The sequence below is a fragment of the Pimephales promelas genome, chromosome 5, assembly GCF_988280905.1.
Source record: "Pimephales promelas chromosome 5, fPimPro1.hap1.1, whole genome shotgun sequence".
Classification (NCBI taxonomy): Eukaryota; Metazoa; Chordata; class Actinopteri; order Cypriniformes; family Leuciscidae; genus Pimephales; species Pimephales promelas.
In genome coordinates this window covers 27,742,512-27,760,872 of record NC_142773.1, presented here as the reverse complement: position 1 = coordinate 27,760,872, position 18,361 = coordinate 27,742,512, and the positions used below count along the sequence as shown (strand labels likewise).

Genomic DNA, 18,361 nt, shown 5'->3' with positions numbered 1-18,361 from the left:
TCATATGAACTATTCTTTATTCACTTTACAGTTAAATTAGCACAGATATGTACATCACAGAAATGCTCTACAGTGAGGCTAACAATACGAACACAAGAGTGATGCTGTTTTTTTTTTTTTCAGAACCAAACAAAGACAGTGATTACTCTATGAACCAATCACATATATTGCATATTGTTTTTGATTTCCCACCCCAAACTTTCCCACTCATCATTGGCTTAAAAAATATAGAGTTGAATAAATACAATTTCTCCAAACATAAAACATCATTCACAAATTAATGTTTCCACGACCATTCAAGGTTAAGTTCTGCATTTATGTCATTGTAAATATAATACACATAATATCTGTAATTATAGGGAGCTACATGTTGTGTTTTGCCAAGCTGTATGAGCTAGGTGCAATATTTCAGATTTCTTCTCACAACATTTCTCATGCTGTAAACTCAACACATATCCATATTCATCAAGAGGACTCGAATCGATTAATTTGGCATAAACACTGAAAGTCTCCAATATCAAATATATGCCAAATACCACCACCATAGCCGCGCACGGCCAGCCGTGAAACTACAGAGAACACTAACGATGATGCAATGTCACATTTATATATCTCAGAAATATCTCAAAGAAAACACCTAAGTTTTGTGTAACACTTAGAATGGTTAAATAGGTCATATCACTACAAATTCTGATAAAATTCGCTGCAGAGCAACAAAGTCAATACAATACACTTGGTGCAGAGAGGGTAAGGTAATGTTTTTTTTTTTGTCTTTAGAGGGGAAACTCTCACTTTTGTTCTTCTTTCAACAGACAGGGATTACATGTGGAGGTCACCAGAGTTCCAACAAAGCACACATCAATTCGTTGCTGCTCACAGGTAAACAAACAAACAAAAAAAAAAACAGGGACTTTATCTTGGTTTTGCGAGAAAAGGTTGACCATACTATCACGTCATGCTTGGTTATTTTCTTTATGCTCCGAGTAGGTATTTGTGTCTCCGCCTGCTTCGTTTAGTCGCTTGTGTTATTTCCTCTTATGTGGTTTTTGCCTGGTCTGATTGACAGCTGTCATCAGTACATCAGACTTCACGGTGGATGGCTCTGTCTGTAAACGTCCATGTCCACAAGCCTTCTCGTGACACACTGAGGTCTTTTACTCCAGGCGCTTCGTAAAGTTTTCAGGAAACAGTCCTTTCTTAGCTGAGCTTCCGTGCTGTTGCCAGTCGCTCTCTCTGATGCCAGTGAGCCAACCAGCATCCTGCAGAGGGAATCAAAGGAGTATTCAAGATTCTGATTATCATAATGTCGAAACAAGAAAGCATCATAAAACAAAACAAAAGTTAAAGCCACACTATGCAGGATTTCCGTTTTTGTCAAACTGTGACCCCTAGAGTTGACTTGTACTGTCGTGACTAGCGCTCACGCAGAGATGTCTCTGCACTCACGGCCTGATCCCCTCCCCCTGTATACCGGACGATACCTCTTCAGTAGGATGAAAGCTGTAACGAGTGGAAATAAGGTGTGGTCACTTTAAGAGCTGCGCCCTGTTGAACTGTCGGCAGTCTGTATTGTATGCGCCTCGGCTCGAACACCACATGTATACGGCGCCGGGTTATTTCTTTTTGATGCTCATTTTAGCAGATATTTCTTGCCGTAAAGCAATTCGTTACACGAAACCTGATGTCATGTGACCCTTCCTGATGCTGCGGCCAACATTCAACCCGAAAATAGTCATATAACCATTGCAATAACTCCGAAGCTATTCAGTTAAGGTAAAACAAACTGCATAGCGCTGCTTTAAACATTTAAGCAAATCATACCTGATCTTCAGCTAGCTCTGTAGGTACCACCAAAACAATGTCTCCTTTCTTCAGCTCCAGTTCGTCTGGGTTTGCTGCTTCAAAATCATGCAACGTTTCAACCTACGAGTGTAAGAACAAGACTCATTAATACATGTGCATAAAAGCTCTGTTCGTTTTCAGCGCATTCATCTTAAAGTCACTATAACATCAAAATTGACTATTTTAATTTTTTTTTATGGAATATTGCTTTAATTATTATAAATGATTTATCCGTGCACACTGGTATTGTGCGTATCCCGTTTGCAGCGACATCTCTTCTCAGATGACACGACAGATGTTTACTGGCTACCCTACATTTTTTTCTGATTCAAGAAGTCGTTCCATTCGGATGTACTTGACAATAGGGAAGAATTGACGATCGTGGTAGCCTATCTAGCAGTCACATGTTTCCTGCGTAAAACATCCACTACTTTCACGTTTCTCTTATTTCATAAATGCAGTTGTCGGCATCTTTTGTCTCAGTTATCGATTGTAGTGAAAATGACATTAGAGGACTTCAGTAATTAATATTACTCTAGGATTGTAACAGTGTCTGATGTGTTGCTAGGCCAAATGTTTTGTAACCTGTAATGGATATATATATATATATATATATATATATATATATATATATATATATATGTGTGTGTGTGTAAGGTAAGAGTAGGTTTAGTCATTTTTAACTGTGCAAGGCTTCTGGGTGTCCGCCGCTTCCAGTTGTAAAAAACAGTTTGTTATGCTGCTTGATACTGCAAACTGATAATTGTTATCATGTTGTTTTAATATATCATCATAATCATGAACACACTGATTTGTAGCACAAATAGTTTTATTTTTTACTGCACATTCTTTTATTTATGGTGGCTAATGAATTGGAAGCCCTCCACATTGAAGTTATGGTGGATATGGGCAAAATCAATATTTTCTGGGCCACTGTGATTTTGCCAAGTAAGAAATGTTCCTGGATCAACATATTTTGTTGATCCTAGAAAAACATTCCTGTCTGAAAACCTTATCCCCACCCCACACCTAACCCATAACTTTTCCCTAAAATCAGAGGGAAATGATAGCTAAATAAAACTGATGTTTTATGATGCACCTAACCCTGGTTATTAGAATAAACTTGTCATAAACTGTAAACTTGTCCCTCAAATCTGATTGGTTGATTGGAATGTTATTTCAGCAAAGATGTTGATCCAAGAACATGTTGTACTTGGTAAGATCAGGTTCACCATATTTCCTGACCACGTGTTTACATTTCCATTATTCATTTAGCTGACGCTTTTATTCAAAGCGACTTACAATTGCTTTATATGTCAGAGGTCACATGTGTCTTGCTCAGGGACACATTGGTGTCTCACAGTGGATTTGAATCTGGGTCTCTCACACCAAAGGCATGTGTCTTATCCACTGCGCCATTACCACCCAAACTTAATTTACTTATTTGGCGAGTTGCTGTGTGATTAACAGGATAATGTACAGTCATTCGGTCATTATGGCAAAATAAATGTCTGAAAATGATTGTCCATTATCCCTTACTTCAGTGGTGTTTGCTTTATATTCACCTTGAAAATATATCCAGTAGGCATTCCAGAGGAGTTGTCAATGGTTGATTGGCATCCTGCGATCACCCCATTGTCAATGGATGCGATTGGAGATGTGAGATCACCATCCCGGTCATCATCACCCTCATTACTAGAGGCAGGCTCAATAACAACAGAAGGGATAGGCATCTTCTCCTGAGGTGAGGCAAACAAACAGCATCAATCAAGTGACAAACTTTAAAGGGATACTCCACCAATTTTTCATATTAAACTCTGTTATTCCCTTAACTAAGACGAGTTGATGCATACCTCTCTCGTCTCAGTACGTGCACTCAATCGCTCTGGCGTGCGAGACACTTTGATAGCACTTAACTAGCCCAGTTCATTCAATATGGGCCAAGCAGAGAAACGATCAAACACCTCCACATTTTCCCTACTTAAATACAGGTACACGAGTGACACAAAATAAAATGTTCCACTTTTCTAAGCGTGTAAAGTGGATAACTATAATGTATGGCGAAATACCATAGCTAGAGCTAGCATACCAGAACAACTGAGTGCACGCACTGAGACGAGAGAAGTATGTATCAACTCATCTTAGTTAAGGGAATAACATAGTTTAATATGAAAAAAAAAAAAAAACAGTGGAGTATCCCTTTAAGATTTTTAAGTATATTTTTGACCAACAACTTGACAGTTACATAATACACATGGAACAGATCACACATACTTTATACACATAATACTTGAGAGAATGTAATAAATTGAAAACAACTGAATAAAAGAACAATACCGCTTAACAATAAGGTCACATTTGTTACCATTAGTTAACTACATATGTTAACATGAACTAACACACTGAACAATACTTCTACAGCGTTTATTAATCTTCCTTACCGGTTAGTGCACCGTGAATGAACAATGCACAAATGTATTTTTGATTAACATTAACAAAGATTGATAAATTGTGTAAAAAATACATTGTTCATGTTAGTTTATGCTAGCTAATGCATTAACTTATCAAGACCTTGAATAATTGACATTTTAACATATCATGTTACAAAATAAACACTCAGTATAACATGTTTGTTCTTAAAGCATTTTGATTATAATTCTAAGTATCAGTGAGTTTAAGAGTGCAGTCCAGAACGGTTACAAAAATAAACCAGGGTCTTGTCAATGGTCTGCATACCAAATAGGGGTGGGGGAAAAATCGATTCTTAGATGCATCGCGATGCCAACGTAGACGATTCTTATTCGATTCACTAATGTCAAAAATCGATTTTCAAAAAAAAAAAAAAAGATTACATATATATGTGTGTGTGTTTTATATACATTTATAACGTAATATTGACAGAACGCAAAAGACGGAACTCTGAAGCGTGGAAGTGCAAACAGTCCGTCTGTGGCGTGCACATAGACGCGATAGCTGAGAGCGAAATCCAAGCACCCTCCTCGTTAAAAGCTGACGTGTGGAAATATTTTGGCCTCTATGAAGTTGAAGGGGGAAAGGGGCTGGACAAGAGCCACACTATTTGTAAGCTTTGTAGAATAAAACTAAACATTTCAGAAACACAACGAATATGAGAAGCCATTAGACACGTTTCCATCCATGAGGTCGTTGACGTTTTCCACGTCTCTACCGGTCGTTGTTTTATTATCAATTTACTACAAGTATGGTGCTAGTTCAGACACACATTTATTTTCATTTTTTGTGGTTCTTTGCAATGTTAATAAATTATATTGTACGTTAATTCTTTTTGGGTCATTACTTTGTACTTTTAAAGCAAAGTAATTAGTCACACGCACACACAATAATCGATAATCGCTTTAGCATCGAATCGCAGCCCTCTCCAAAGTGCAGAAACAAAGGGGAATATCTACCTCATCTTTCCCATTGTTTGCCGCACCCTCCTTACTGGTTTCATCCCCTGGTTGGGGCTCAACATTATCAGGAGCATCTCCTGGTTTGGGCTCAATATTATCGGGAACTTCTCCTGGTTGGGTTTCAACCTTATCAGGTTCATCTGTTGGTTGGGTCTCAACCTTATCTGGTTCATCTGTTGGTTGGGTCTCAACCTTATCTGGTTCATCTGCTGGTTTGGGCTCAACATTATCTGGTTCATCTCCTGGTTTGGCTTCTATTGAACTGGCCTCTTCCTCTGGTTTGGCATCTATAGTCTAGAAGAGGTGCCCAGGAGTGAGTGCCAGTGTTTGAACACTTAACACAAGCCACTCATGTGGATGGATTGGTGTACAGTACCACAGAGGGGAGCACTCAAGAGTGTCACAATGAGGGGTGCAGGGACCAGTTTAACTTCGGAAGTTAAAACTGTCCCTGATGTGGAATGGCAAGTCAGTTCTCAAAAAAAAAAAAAAAAAACTGACTTGAGTTTTACCAACAGTCAAGTACTTTGGCTGGGGGGAAATGTTCAATAGACGGCATGAAGGATAGGGGGTCATGATTCAAAGCGGATAACCACTGTCTACTGAATGAAGTAGCATGGATGAACATTCCTCAGATCATAGAGACAATATGATCTCAATATACATATGACGAACTAACTAAAAAGTTCAGCCTAACTCCAGAATATGTGTAAAATGCCCCCGCCCCCTTTTTAGTGTAAAATTCCAGAACCCTCTTTCATTTAAAACTGCTGAATTCAGATTCAACAAAACATAGATGCTAAGATTATATTGACACCTGAAAATGTTTGCCACAAGAACGTCACTTAAACAAAGAGAGAATATAAAATTACTGCCCATTACGGTGATGTAAGAATGGAGTCACCATAGAAACCGAAAATGGTGATTAGAGGGATAATAATAGTCATCTGTTAAGGCACTATTTAAAGGTTCAGTAAGCAGGGGAATTGTCGGGTTAGAACATCAACTACTAAATTGGCTTTAGTGTGTGCATCCTTATGTGGTCCAAAGCGATTGTAACATAAAAGACCAGGGGGAAAAAAAAAATGAAATGAAAATTAAACAATAAAGGTACAATCAGATATGGCAAAAATAGTGGCAGTGTTAGGCTTCTGATGATCTCTGGATCTAAAAACAAAGCTTTGTGCTTTGGGAACAAGAATAATAATTTATGAGCTGGACGGTGTTTGTTATTGTGCTGCCAGATGTTGCAACAGCTGATTGTACCCTGAAAAACTTAACATAAAACATACAAATATACAAAAAAGGTGGGTTAAAGGTTTTGATAAATGCCACAATGCATGTTAGAAATCCATCAACACATACTATTAAAAAAGCATTCTGCAATACTAAACAATGACCTATGTGGCTACCATCCTGTTCCATTTTTTTTCTAGCCATCAGTTTGGTAACCACACAAAGTTGAATATGAAGCCAGATGATGATTTAATATCAGACTAAGACTCTTTAAAATATTTGAATTATACTGTTACAAGATATTCAATAGTACGTACTAAAAACATGTCAGAAATTATCTGCCAATTACAGCGATTGAATAAAATAATTAAATGTATTTGCATGTGGCTTCATGAGACAAAACAATGTACAAACAAAAAATAACAGTAAATATGTACAGAGTAATGTTGAAATAATCACAAAATTATTTTAAGACTTTTTGATTTTTGATCTATTAAGACAAATAGTTACCGGAGTCTCGTCAATGGGAGACTCTTTATCTTCAAAGGTAGCCTACACACAAAGAAACGTGGTTATCAGCATCATTACACATTCATTTATTCAAATTAAAGACATACTGCAGTGATGAGTCAACAAATCTGTATCTGGTCATGCGAGTATCTGGCTTTTCTTCGTAACCGTTAATATCATCTGTATCAGAGTTAGGACGTTTATAATCATCTCTGTGAATTATTTCTGAACCTAAAACATGTTTAGAAGTAGGAATGTGGAATTGAATAATTAGTCTTCTTAACTAATAATGGAAAGTATTACTGATTTCATATTCGGAAGGCAATGATTATAGAAGTGAAATTACCAGAGCCGCCTCTGTAGGTGACTCCTTCTCTGTTTCTTGGACTGGAACAGATTCCTACATGCAAATAAAAAACATTCATGCTATCTCCAATTTCTGTTATACTTCCAAATAACACCACCTGTTTTTCTTTCACATCTTGTATCTCATACATAATTCATTTGGACACATTGCAAATGCCAAAAGGCTGTTTCTGTACAGAAAATGAGGATTTGCTAGATACAGTATGAAACCAAGCACATATGCGACAGTGCTGCATATGACTTGAGTTTCTCTTATGCCATTCATTATACATAAGTTATAAGTTTTTCTTATAGTTACCAGGGCTTCTTCACTGGGTTGCTCCTTTTCTATGTCCTCAACTGGGAGCTAAAAAATGGTTGAGACTTTTTCATCAACATTTAAAATCTCAAACTCAACCAAAGTCTTTGTAAAAACTGTAAATTTGTTAAAAAAAAAAAAAAAAAAAAACTGTAAACAGTATTGTTTTTTTAAATCCACTCCATAACTGTGCTTCTGACATCCTACTTTAGTTCAAGCAAAATAATAATAATATATATACTGCAAACTGATCCCAAAGCATGTGTACGTAAAAAACAAATAATAAAAACATTCAAAATTCACCACCATAAAAAGAACATTAAAAAAAAAAAGAACTGGCAACTGCATAAGAAAAAGAAAAGTCACACTCAGAGCTTGCACTGGTATAAAATATGTTCAAACGATATAATAAAACATCTATATTTACAATAGCATAAAAATAATAATAATATTAATCAAATATGTTTGAGTTACAGAACCCCAGAAAAACCTAGACAAATTTTTTTTTTTATAACAAACAAGATGGTAAGATGGACAATATGCAGGCACTGTTTTGAATTATTTTGAGAGGTTTAAGGCACATACCTCAGCCTGCTCTGATGGCTCAGTCTCAGCAGATACCGGAGACTCCACAGTGCTCTTTATAAACAACAGTACACAATAAATGGCTACAGCTCATTTCTGACCATTTTGATGTGTATAATTACATGTATATGTAGCCAAAAATGTAACATGAGGATTGTATCATGACATCAAGGGCAATAATAACTTTTATGCTCTGATGGAAGACGTTGATGATGAAGATGCTAACAAGACTGATGTTGAGATGAAAATGATGAAAATAGTATCAATATATTGATGACAATGATCACAACGACTATGAAGAGGATGATAATAGCAAAAATGGAAAGAATTGATGTGAATGACAAAAATGATGACAATGGTGTTGATGATGACGGTGATGACATTATTTCTGATGACGTTTAGAGTTTGACGCTTTGTCACTCACTGTGGCTGTCTCTGCAGGGGGGGTTGTAGCAGTAATCTCTGCTGGTTGTGTATCTGTAGGGGGAGTGGTGACGGGACCCTCACCACCCTCAGGTACTGAGGCTGGGGGTGCTTCACCTTCTCCTTCAGCTACATCACTCTCTGGGGCTTCACACTTTATATACATTTACAAGAAGACAATAAGAAACACTGCCTAATGACGCATTCACTACTGGACCAGTATCAAAACCCATAAGTTTAAAACAACAGTCCCTTTCAAAGTACCATCAATTATCTAGACTTTGCAACAAGCAATGACAGATGTATCCATGTACTGTAATGCAATCAGACTTCAAGGCACTATAACCATGGAGGAGCATAACAATAAAATGATTGATGAAAATACATATTAATTTTTTTATACTACAAAAAGGGGAAAAATAAAAAAGAGGAAAAACTATCCCAAAAAATATAACAATATTACAAAGAAACATTTATGGAACATACCTATTGACACCCACTGAGTATGATAAGTTATTTCTTGGATAGTACAAAGTATTACAGTCAAAATATTTACTATCAAAAGACTGTCAACTCACCATCTTATCAAATTCGGCCACAAATGTTGGGACTGTTGCATCCTAAAGAGAGAATAAAGGGATGGAGGTAAGCAAATTGAATTGTATGAAATCTGAAACATATAACCAGCTAGGATAGACTGGAGTTTTTTTTTTTTTTTTTTCGAAATTCCAGTGAGAAATATTTTAATGGATCTTTCAGGGAACAGGAATTAGTAGGGTTCATCATTAGTATTAGTCATAAAACAGGATTGTGTACATTAAAGCAGGGCCACAATTATTTTTAACACCAGGTTCTGCATGTTCATTGTAAAATTAGTGTCATCATTTGTGAAAATTAATTATTATTATTTTTTAAATATTCATTAAAATGGACCAATTAGTGTTATTGTTTGTTTCAAATGATGAGATTCATAATTTAATCTCTTTTTTACTAAAAGAGGCCTATTTCTTAAACTACGGGACACAATTTTTACAAAACAACACTATGAAAACTATATACTCAAAATATACTATTCAGTATCCTATTAACACTTAAAAATCAACATACTTTTTCAGCACCTTAAGGCAGCAAACTAAAAGCACTGCTAAAATACTTGCACAATCACTTTGGCCAATGTAGCTTCTGTGTTTGGCCACATTGACAGTAATTCATAATGGTATGAATTCTCTTTGAATCTACTGAAAAGCAAGCGTTCTAAACTCTGATTTACCTTAGAGAATCCATTAAAAGCTTTGTTGGACACCTAAACCGAATTAAATGAGTAATTAGCATGTAACCCGTCAAAGACATGTATTTTAATTGCACAGACTTGGAAAACTGTAAATTCTACTTGAACTTAGCAAAACCAACAAACGATCAAAGCAAGCAAAGGAGAGAGAGGAGAACAGGTCTTGGGGCTGTGGACTGTGGGAGGGGTTCCAGGGTCCGAAGGGTTTTGTAGCAGGAAAATAGTACTTCATCTGCAGGCAGGAAAGGAGGGGAGTATTCTTGCTGTAGTCTACTCTACACGCTAAGCTAAGCAGATTGTGGCAGGAAGTCAGGTACCTCTTCCAGCTCTGTATCTATTTCTTGGTATAACTTTCCGTATCTCCGGTTTGCAACTTCATCTTCAGACAGGTCTGAGTTCTCTGGCTCTTTATGACCGACCTGGTCTGCTGCAATGGTACCTTTAGGATTAGAGGGGTCTTGTGGTCCAGGGAGGGAGGCAAAGGGGTCTTGGGGTGGAACAGCCTCACCTGGCCAGCCTGCTGTAAAGTTACCTTGGCCATCAGAAGAGAAGAAGCCACTGCTATCGCTCACCTCTTGCCAGGAGCCCTTACTGGAGTTCTCAGAGTCTGCAGCTGGCGCAGGAAAGGCTGCCCACTGAGCAAACCCATTGGCATGTCCAGTTTTGTCATCAACAACATCAGAGTCTTTTCCTTCCTGAAAGGCCTCCTTTGTCCCAGTAGTTTCCCAACTCCCTGCCCACCCCTGGTAGTTTTCAGTGGTAAATGGACCCCCGCTGCTTTCATTGGCAAAAGGATCAGATGTTATCTCATTAGCAAATGGGTCTTGATTGCCCCCAGTGGCAAAGGGATCTGAGGGGAATTCAGCTGCAAAGGGTTCTGCTGCACACTGCCCTTCACCTCTTGACTGGGTCTCTGCAAATTGATCGGAATCAAACATACTCTTCGGACTCTCTGTTGGTAATCCTTCAGTAGCGAAAAGATCACTGCCTGTTGTAGAAAAAGGATCACTTCCAGAAAAGCCACTGGGATCTTGGTCTGAGGTGGCAAATGGATCGTTTCCAGTGCCAAATGGGTCATCCCCTGAAGCGGCAAAAGGATCATTCCCTGCACCAAATGGATCATGACCTTCAGCGCCAAATGGGTCTGAACTCAGAGTAGAATCAAGAACATTTTGAGGCGTATTTGCACTTGCTTTGGCTGGGTCTGAATGCGGCTCATCCGAGCTTTCATTTTCAAGCTCTGAGACACATGGTACTGCTTCAGGCTGATCGAAGTTGGCTGCAAATGCATCACCACCAAACACAGAGTCAGCAGGGGTAATCTGCTTGGGGAAACTGTCAGCCGTGTCCCAGTCTGCAAAGCACTCTTGGGCCACAGTGCCTCGTTCTGGTGCCACAACTGGATTCTCATTCTCGGCAGATTCAAGTTCATCATCTGCACTGACCCACCCACCGTTCTGTCCTGGAACATCACCCCATTCTTCGGCAGTCTCGTATTCTGACCCGGATCCATCTAAATCCACCTGGCTAGACAGGCCCCATCTGGAACTATCTCCCCCTACTCCCTCCGTGGCATCCTGAATCACCTGACCAAACTCATTGGTTAATATGATTCCAGGCATTGGTTGCAAGTCTACTGTCCCCTCTGCCCCTGTCTCTTCTGATCCGCAACCTGCCTTTTCTTCTGCCCATTCCACTTGATTTGTAGCCCAGTCTGTCTGACCTTCCTCTACACCCTCCTGCCCCTGTCCTGGATGCTGTTGCTTGGCCTCGCCACCCCCCACAGCACAAGGATCATAGTCTGGGTTTGGCTCAGGATAGTTTTCCGTATCCCAGGCTCTAACCTCATCTGTGGCCACCTCTTCCTGTGGCTCTGATGCTGCCTCTGTAGGCCAACCCTCGGAAGGTGGCCAGCCCTGTCCATCCAATGCAGGTTGATCATTTTCAGATTCCTCCGTAACTGCAGTGGCAGCAGAACCAAAGTCAGCTGCCCAGTTGGCAGTGAAGCCAGCATCTGCTGCCTGATCAGGGAAAAAAGGTAACAAGTGGTTAATGTCCAAAAAAAGCCTCCAACAGAGGAGGGGTTAAAGAAGACTTGTCACTGACAGACACAGTTTTGTCACAGACATGGATTAAATAAACTAAACATTAATATTCTGAACTAGAGTACACGAATTTGTGTAAAAAATGAGAAATGGCGGACAGATTTCTGTAACTGAAATCCTTTCATTTGAAAAATTAATGAACATTTAAGAAGTTATATTCTCTTGAAAGCTGGAGGTTAATTCTGCCATGAACTTCAATTATATTCGCAATTGCTTTCTACTGAGACACTCTCATCAGTCATTACTTACAGGCTCCGCAGGCTGTGCAGCATTTTCCTGGAAATAAACAAAGATATCAAAGGTATTTGCTGTCAAATTCATGCTCAACAGGAGCAATTGTAAGCTTTTCATGAAAATACAGCAACATCTTCACATTTCATGCCAATGCAAATTTATTGTTTCAAAAGAATACAAATCTAGGCCACTTCTTTTGACATCAAGACAGGAGACAGGATTCTGTCACCAAGTTACTGATAGCACCAAGATTTCCAAGAAATCAGCACGCATAGATCAAAGAGCAAGCAAAGAAAGCAGGCTCACCGTCCAAAGATCCCAAGGTAGTGTCTGTGAGGAAAAAAAAAATTCTTACTGATTGATTAATATTCCATGATCATAAAAACAGAGAAATTATTGCTAAACCTTTTATTTGACCTCTCACTGTCTCCCAATAGTAATACAATAAAGCAGAATATGAAGAAGAACCTGAGATATGGGTGATTGGGTCTGCCCGATAGGTGTACTGGCATCAGGCTTGAACGGATCAAAATCCAAGTCCAGTAGAGATTCTCCTGGTTTCTCATTTTGCTAAAATAAATGACAAAAATAAAATGGAGTTACTATTAAATAAGGTAACATGCTGTTCAATGACACTGCTTTACTCATAATGTCTCTTCTCTTTTTACTTTTTACATAGTACTTACAAAATAAGGCTACAGAATGTTCTCTCACCTGTGGTGATGTAACACTGATTTCTGGAAAGCCTCCATCGAACAGGTCGATTATCTGCTCTTGTTGGAGCTCCTTGGTTGGAGTAGCTTTTGGAGGAGGTGGCTTTGGAGGTCCCATCTTGAGCTGAGATGAAGATATACCATATGTGCCTTTGAACTTCCCAAATCATAACCTCACAAATGCTGATCAAGGAAAATAATTGTGCTGCAAATCATGAATGAACTGCAAACTTTATAGTTGCATATTCATTGTAAATGATGTGGAAAACCAGGAAAATCCTGATAAGCATTGTGTCTTGGAGGTGTTTCAGGTCCTACCTGTGAAGGTGATTTGGGTCGAGGTGGGCCTGGAGATATAGGCCTTAGTGTGTGGTTAGGGCTGGCAGCTGGGCTGCTGTCTGGGCTCTCATCATCAGGTGGGGTTGGAGTCCTGGCTAATCGCAGGGGCCCTGAGTCACTGTCAACACACACACACAAACTACATGAGCACTACTTGACAATTCATTATGACTTCTTTAATTCTGAATAAGAAGATCACAGCCCTTAGTGGATATTTTTAAGAAGAACACGTTTTAGCATAATTGCTAAAGGATAAATTCCTAAATGTTCCGGACACCACCCATCACCCATCACCCACCGGATTCACAAAACTAAACACAATCATCATTTGCCTCAAGCACAGTGCTGTTGAACTATGGGATTCTTCTGAACTACAAATCTATTTTGTGCACAGGACGTTTACTTACTTCTTCACTAAAGCATATTTTTTTACCTACTAAACTAAGAAAACTTTAGAGGAATTAAATCTCCAAAGCCTACACTATTGTCTATACTATTCTACTTACCGTTTCACTCTGTAACGGCAAAAACACAAACACAAACAGAGCCAAACCGTAGAAATGTTTGATTACAAGTATTAAAGTCAGTGATTATGACAAGATTCTTGTTTTCTTGTCATTTTTCAAGGTGGAAACTAAAATAAAACATTATGACATCAAGACTATTCAACCTTTCGCACTTATGTAGAACCATCAGTGCACATTATAGAATAAGTACATTATGTGAATAAGTACATATCATACAATAAGTACATTATAGGTCACTTGATGGAGTTTTTCGGTTCCTTGCCACTGTTGCCTTTGGCTTGCTCAGTTGGGGATATTCAAATTAATTAACCAATCATTAATACCATTGATCAGCTATACCAAACGTGGATGTTTTTGCACTAAGAAATGACATGTGCAGGGAGGTTAATGAAGGTTAAAACCTATTCCTTACCTGGGTGCTCCTTGAATCGTGAACATTTTGTCAGAATGCTGCTCAGCGAGCTTATTCATCACTTCATACAGCTTATGACAGAGCTAGATCCAAAACACAGAGAAAGAAAGAAATAATAATAATTATGAGAAGAAACTTGCCCTTGGCAGCCATTGATCTCTCTGTTCAGGAACTTTGGTGCTACTGAATAGGCTATTGAGCTATTCATGCATTAATGACCATAAACTTGTACAGAATCTCAATATAAAAACAGTATGCAAATAAATTAAAATGCTAATAATAATATAATCACCATCATAAACACTTAATGCTCAAATTATTTCACAAAGGTTTTCTGAATGTGAAATGAAGGGAAACAAATGCTTCTCACTCCTTAAATTAACGTAAAAATAGAGCATGTGTCAGTAGAGAGATGCATTGGCCTATGTGCTGATAACACTGACACAAACATAGCAGACCTTTGCAGTAGCTTCTGTGCCGAGCTGCACTGTATACCCCTTCAGGCGATAAAAGTCTTTAACAATGCCCACTGACGGCCACATGCTGTGTCTAATAATAAACACAATACCAGCCAGAGTTCCCTAGTCAGTGTGAACCCAGAATGACAGATACATTGTCCAGAGATAGTGTATCTAAAGAGGCAAAAATAATCAGCACTCAGTAATGTCTCTAACACTAGATGAAGAAAGTCTACAAAACCAGCATTCCAAAATGGCCTTAGTTATAATAATAATAATATGAAGAAGAAGAAGAATGATGCAAAGAAGAAAAAGCCCGGTCACCCATAGAGTGTAAATGAGTTGCAGGGATAGTTAAAAAGCCAGAATCAGAAGAGCGGAGATTACACCTTGGGGTGTAGACAGTTAAAAGTTCAGACAGGTATACTGGCGATAACTCACGCATGGCCTTGTAGATAAGCACGAGAATTTTAAAATATATGCGAAACCTCACAGGAAGCCAGTGCAAGGACTCCAAGATTGGAGTGATGTGTTCACTTGTCCTGGACCTTGTCAGGATTCTGGCAGCTGAGTTTTGAACATACTGCAATTTATTTGATAGGATCTGTTGATTTAGAGACCCCAGTGAGCATTACAATAGTCAATGTGAGAAAAAAACAAACATCTTGATCAGTTTTTCCACCATGGAGGAAGATAACATGGGGAGCCGTCTTGCAATGTTTCTGAGGTGACAAAATTATACTTTAACTGTGTTTTGGACATCAAATGTTAAGTTTGAATAATAAATATACCAGATTTTTTTATTTTGTTTGAAACTCCAAAGCAGATCAACCTTTAGGGTTCATGTGTCAGCTTTACATATTTGGTGGAGTGAACCAATCAGCATAACCTTAGTCTTGTCACTCATGTTGTTTAACTTGATGTATGAAATAATTAAAACTGGAGAAAAATAGATATTTAAATATTTGTGACATCCATATTTTTACCTCCGATATGCAGCGTTCAAGAAAGGCAACTGACAAGTTATCACCAGGTTTTGTTGTGAATGTGAATGTAAATCTGAGTGTCGTCTGCATAAAAATGAAACTTAAGACCAAGGGATCTTAGAAGTTGCCCCAGGGGAATGTAGCAGGAAATTTTCCCCGGACGACAATCACTGGTTACTCATATGTGACTAGAAACAAGTATGACTCAAAAGAAACATTTGCTTTGTGTTTCCTGAGCACCGTTTTTGTTGTTTGTGACATTAGGTGAAGACTATAAATTAAACCAACTCACAAAAGAGATCTCCCTGTGGAATCGAGCTTCCAGGCCGGAGACGTTCTTGAAGGTGCTCACATAGAACCCCACCCGACTGCAAAGAGGAAAGGAGAAGAATAATGATTAGGCTCCGGCATCCAACAAGTGCGCAATATCCTGAAGAAACATATAGACATTTAAGAGAAACAGATGGACACTGATGTTCTGTGGTGTTCAGAAATTCCTTGGTTTTATTTTTAAGTAGAAGCTCTTTACAAACCAATGGTGCATAGAAATATATATTTGCTCACACAAAGAAAACTTACAAGTAGTTTCATATAGAGTTTAATCAAAATAAAGATTCAAAGATTCATGATTTAAATCGTAACAATGTCTAAAAAGTATCAAAATTACTACATATGTGAAAAAGCATCCAAAGGCAAATGTGACGCACTAGCTCTGCGATGCATCCACGACTTCATGCATTAAATAGTCACGTTGGAAGGTAAGGTAGGGCGAAAAACTTCTTAAAAATCATCCGACATTGTTTTACCTTTAGTCTTTGCACATTCGCTTTTTAAACACTGGGTTGGTACTTCCACCGTGACACGTGACCTTTCCAACATGACAACGTAATGCATTGAGTCGTGGACGCGCATCGCAGAGCTAGTGCAAGACAAGCATTTGTGGTTAAAAAGTATATAATTTTTTATTTTTTATTTTTTTTTAGAAAATGACAGATTGTTCGGCTAGATAAGACCCTCGGCTGGGATCATGTAGAGCCCTTGGAAGCTGCATTGAAACTGCAATTTGGGCCTTCAACCGTTGAAGTCCACTATATGGAGAAAAATCCTGGAATGTTCTCCTCAAAACCTTATTTTCTTTTCGACTGAAGAAAGAAAGACATGAACATCTTGGATGACATGTGGGTGAGTAAATATCCTTCATTTTTAGGAAATTTTAATTGAAGTGAACTAATCCTTTAATCCTTATTTAACAAAGAATGGGGAAATCATATACTGTATGCAAGTCACTCCTATAAGCTAAAATGCACCAGTCCATGCTTGAACAGTACATCAGTAAAACCCCTAAAACTAAATAACACAAATCAAATGTAAAACGGACATTTTTGATGTCTGCAACAGTTATAAATGTATCTCGGGCATCTTTCTTTCTGTGCCGAGCTGAAATGAGCGTGGCTGGAGGGCCTGGTGCAGAGAGGAAGCTGATTGGATGGATTATGTAACCAGGCTGTTGCTTCAGTGAGCAGAAAGAGCCTCTCAGCTCAAAACAGAATACTGTTTACCAGAGCATATTCACCACACCATCCAGATGAACACAAGGTACATACACATTACTTCACTTGTATTATTTACTATGTTTTATTACTTTAAAACGTACTATAATTAAAATACTGTCAACAACAACACCCAAAATACTAACTACATCAGTTAAAGGGTTTCAAATTAAAATACTGTCATCATTTACTCAGCCTCATGTCGTTCCAAACCTGTATGACTTACTCTCTTCTGTTTTTCAACTGTTTTTGTCCATATAATGAAAGTCAATGGGGTCCAAAATAACATTGAATCCTATTGAGTTTCATTGACTGAAAAAAAAAAAAAAACACACAACAATTTCAACATATCTTCTTTTGTGTTCCACAATAGAAAGAACGACTTTCATTATATGGACAGGTTTATCATGCAGGTTTGGAATGATATGAGCAAGTTATATATATTTTTAATGTTTTTGGTGAACTATCCACAACACATATTACGGCAACACATCGCATATTGCTTAGCACAGCATAGCTACAAATATTTTTGGTTTCAACCACACAGAGTAAGTCAACGCAAATACACTTACAGCAAAAATCGATTTGTGCTCTAAATAAACTGATGACTAATTCTAGATATTCTCTTCTTTGTGACAAAGCAGATGACTCCTGTTGTGTAAACCAGCTATTTCTGGCAGGTTAACACATCTATCATTATCAATCCTGCAATTATCATCGACATGATTGTCGTCCATATCCAACGCATTCAATCAACATTTCAAAAATACACTTCCCTTTATCTCACACAACACATTTATAGCAACATAATTCCTTTAAACATCCAGATTAGCTCCAGCCAGCCAATCTATTGCTCTATAGCACAAAAAGCAAGCATTTTTGAAACAAGACAAATAGTATTCAATCTACATGCATTTGACAAATTTGCCCCAATGTCTTCTGCAGCATATTCCATTCTCTTTAAAAGTGACCTTACCTCTTCTATTGTATGTAACCGCTGCGATGTACTTTGCAGCTAGCATGCTGTGCAACTAATGGATAAATTTAAAAAACTGGGA

General features: G+C 38.2%; 1 protein-coding gene across 3 annotated transcripts in view; it reads right to left on the bottom strand.

The window, feature by feature from the left end:
* amph (amphiphysin) overlaps positions 1-18,361 on the bottom strand; it is a 34,805-nt gene continuing 16,444 nt past the window's right edge. The window contains exons 8-26 of one of the 3 annotated variants that reach the window (XM_089131223.1): positions 16,046-16,121; positions 14,310-14,392; positions 13,350-13,488; positions 13,033-13,155; positions 12,787-12,888; positions 12,625-12,648; positions 12,334-12,360; positions 10,297-12,000; positions 9,962-9,994; positions 9,270-9,311; positions 8,693-8,845; positions 8,269-8,322; positions 7,684-7,731; positions 7,366-7,419; positions 7,020-7,061; positions 5,271-5,567; positions 3,408-3,581; positions 1,822-1,923; positions 1-1,259 (exon numbers count right to left, since the gene is read on the bottom strand). In XM_089131223.1, coding sequence (XP_088987349.1) covers positions 1,155-1,259; positions 1,822-1,923; positions 3,408-3,581; positions 5,271-5,567; positions 7,020-7,061; positions 7,366-7,419; positions 7,684-7,731; positions 8,269-8,322; positions 8,693-8,845; positions 9,270-9,311; positions 9,962-9,994; positions 10,297-12,000; positions 12,334-12,360; positions 12,625-12,648; positions 12,787-12,888; positions 13,033-13,155; positions 13,350-13,488; positions 14,310-14,392; positions 16,046-16,121 — 3,382 coding nt within the window. In that variant the 3' untranslated portion in view covers positions 1-1,154. The remainder of the gene's footprint in view (positions 1,260-1,821; positions 1,924-3,407; positions 3,582-5,270; positions 5,568-7,019; positions 7,062-7,365; positions 7,420-7,683; positions 7,732-8,268; positions 8,323-8,692; positions 8,846-9,269; positions 9,312-9,961; positions 9,995-10,296; positions 12,001-12,333; positions 12,361-12,624; positions 12,649-12,786; positions 12,889-13,032; positions 13,156-13,349; positions 13,489-14,309; positions 14,393-16,045; positions 16,122-18,361) is intronic. The other 2 variants (XM_039677229.2, XM_039677230.2) reach the window with 2 other exon arrangements.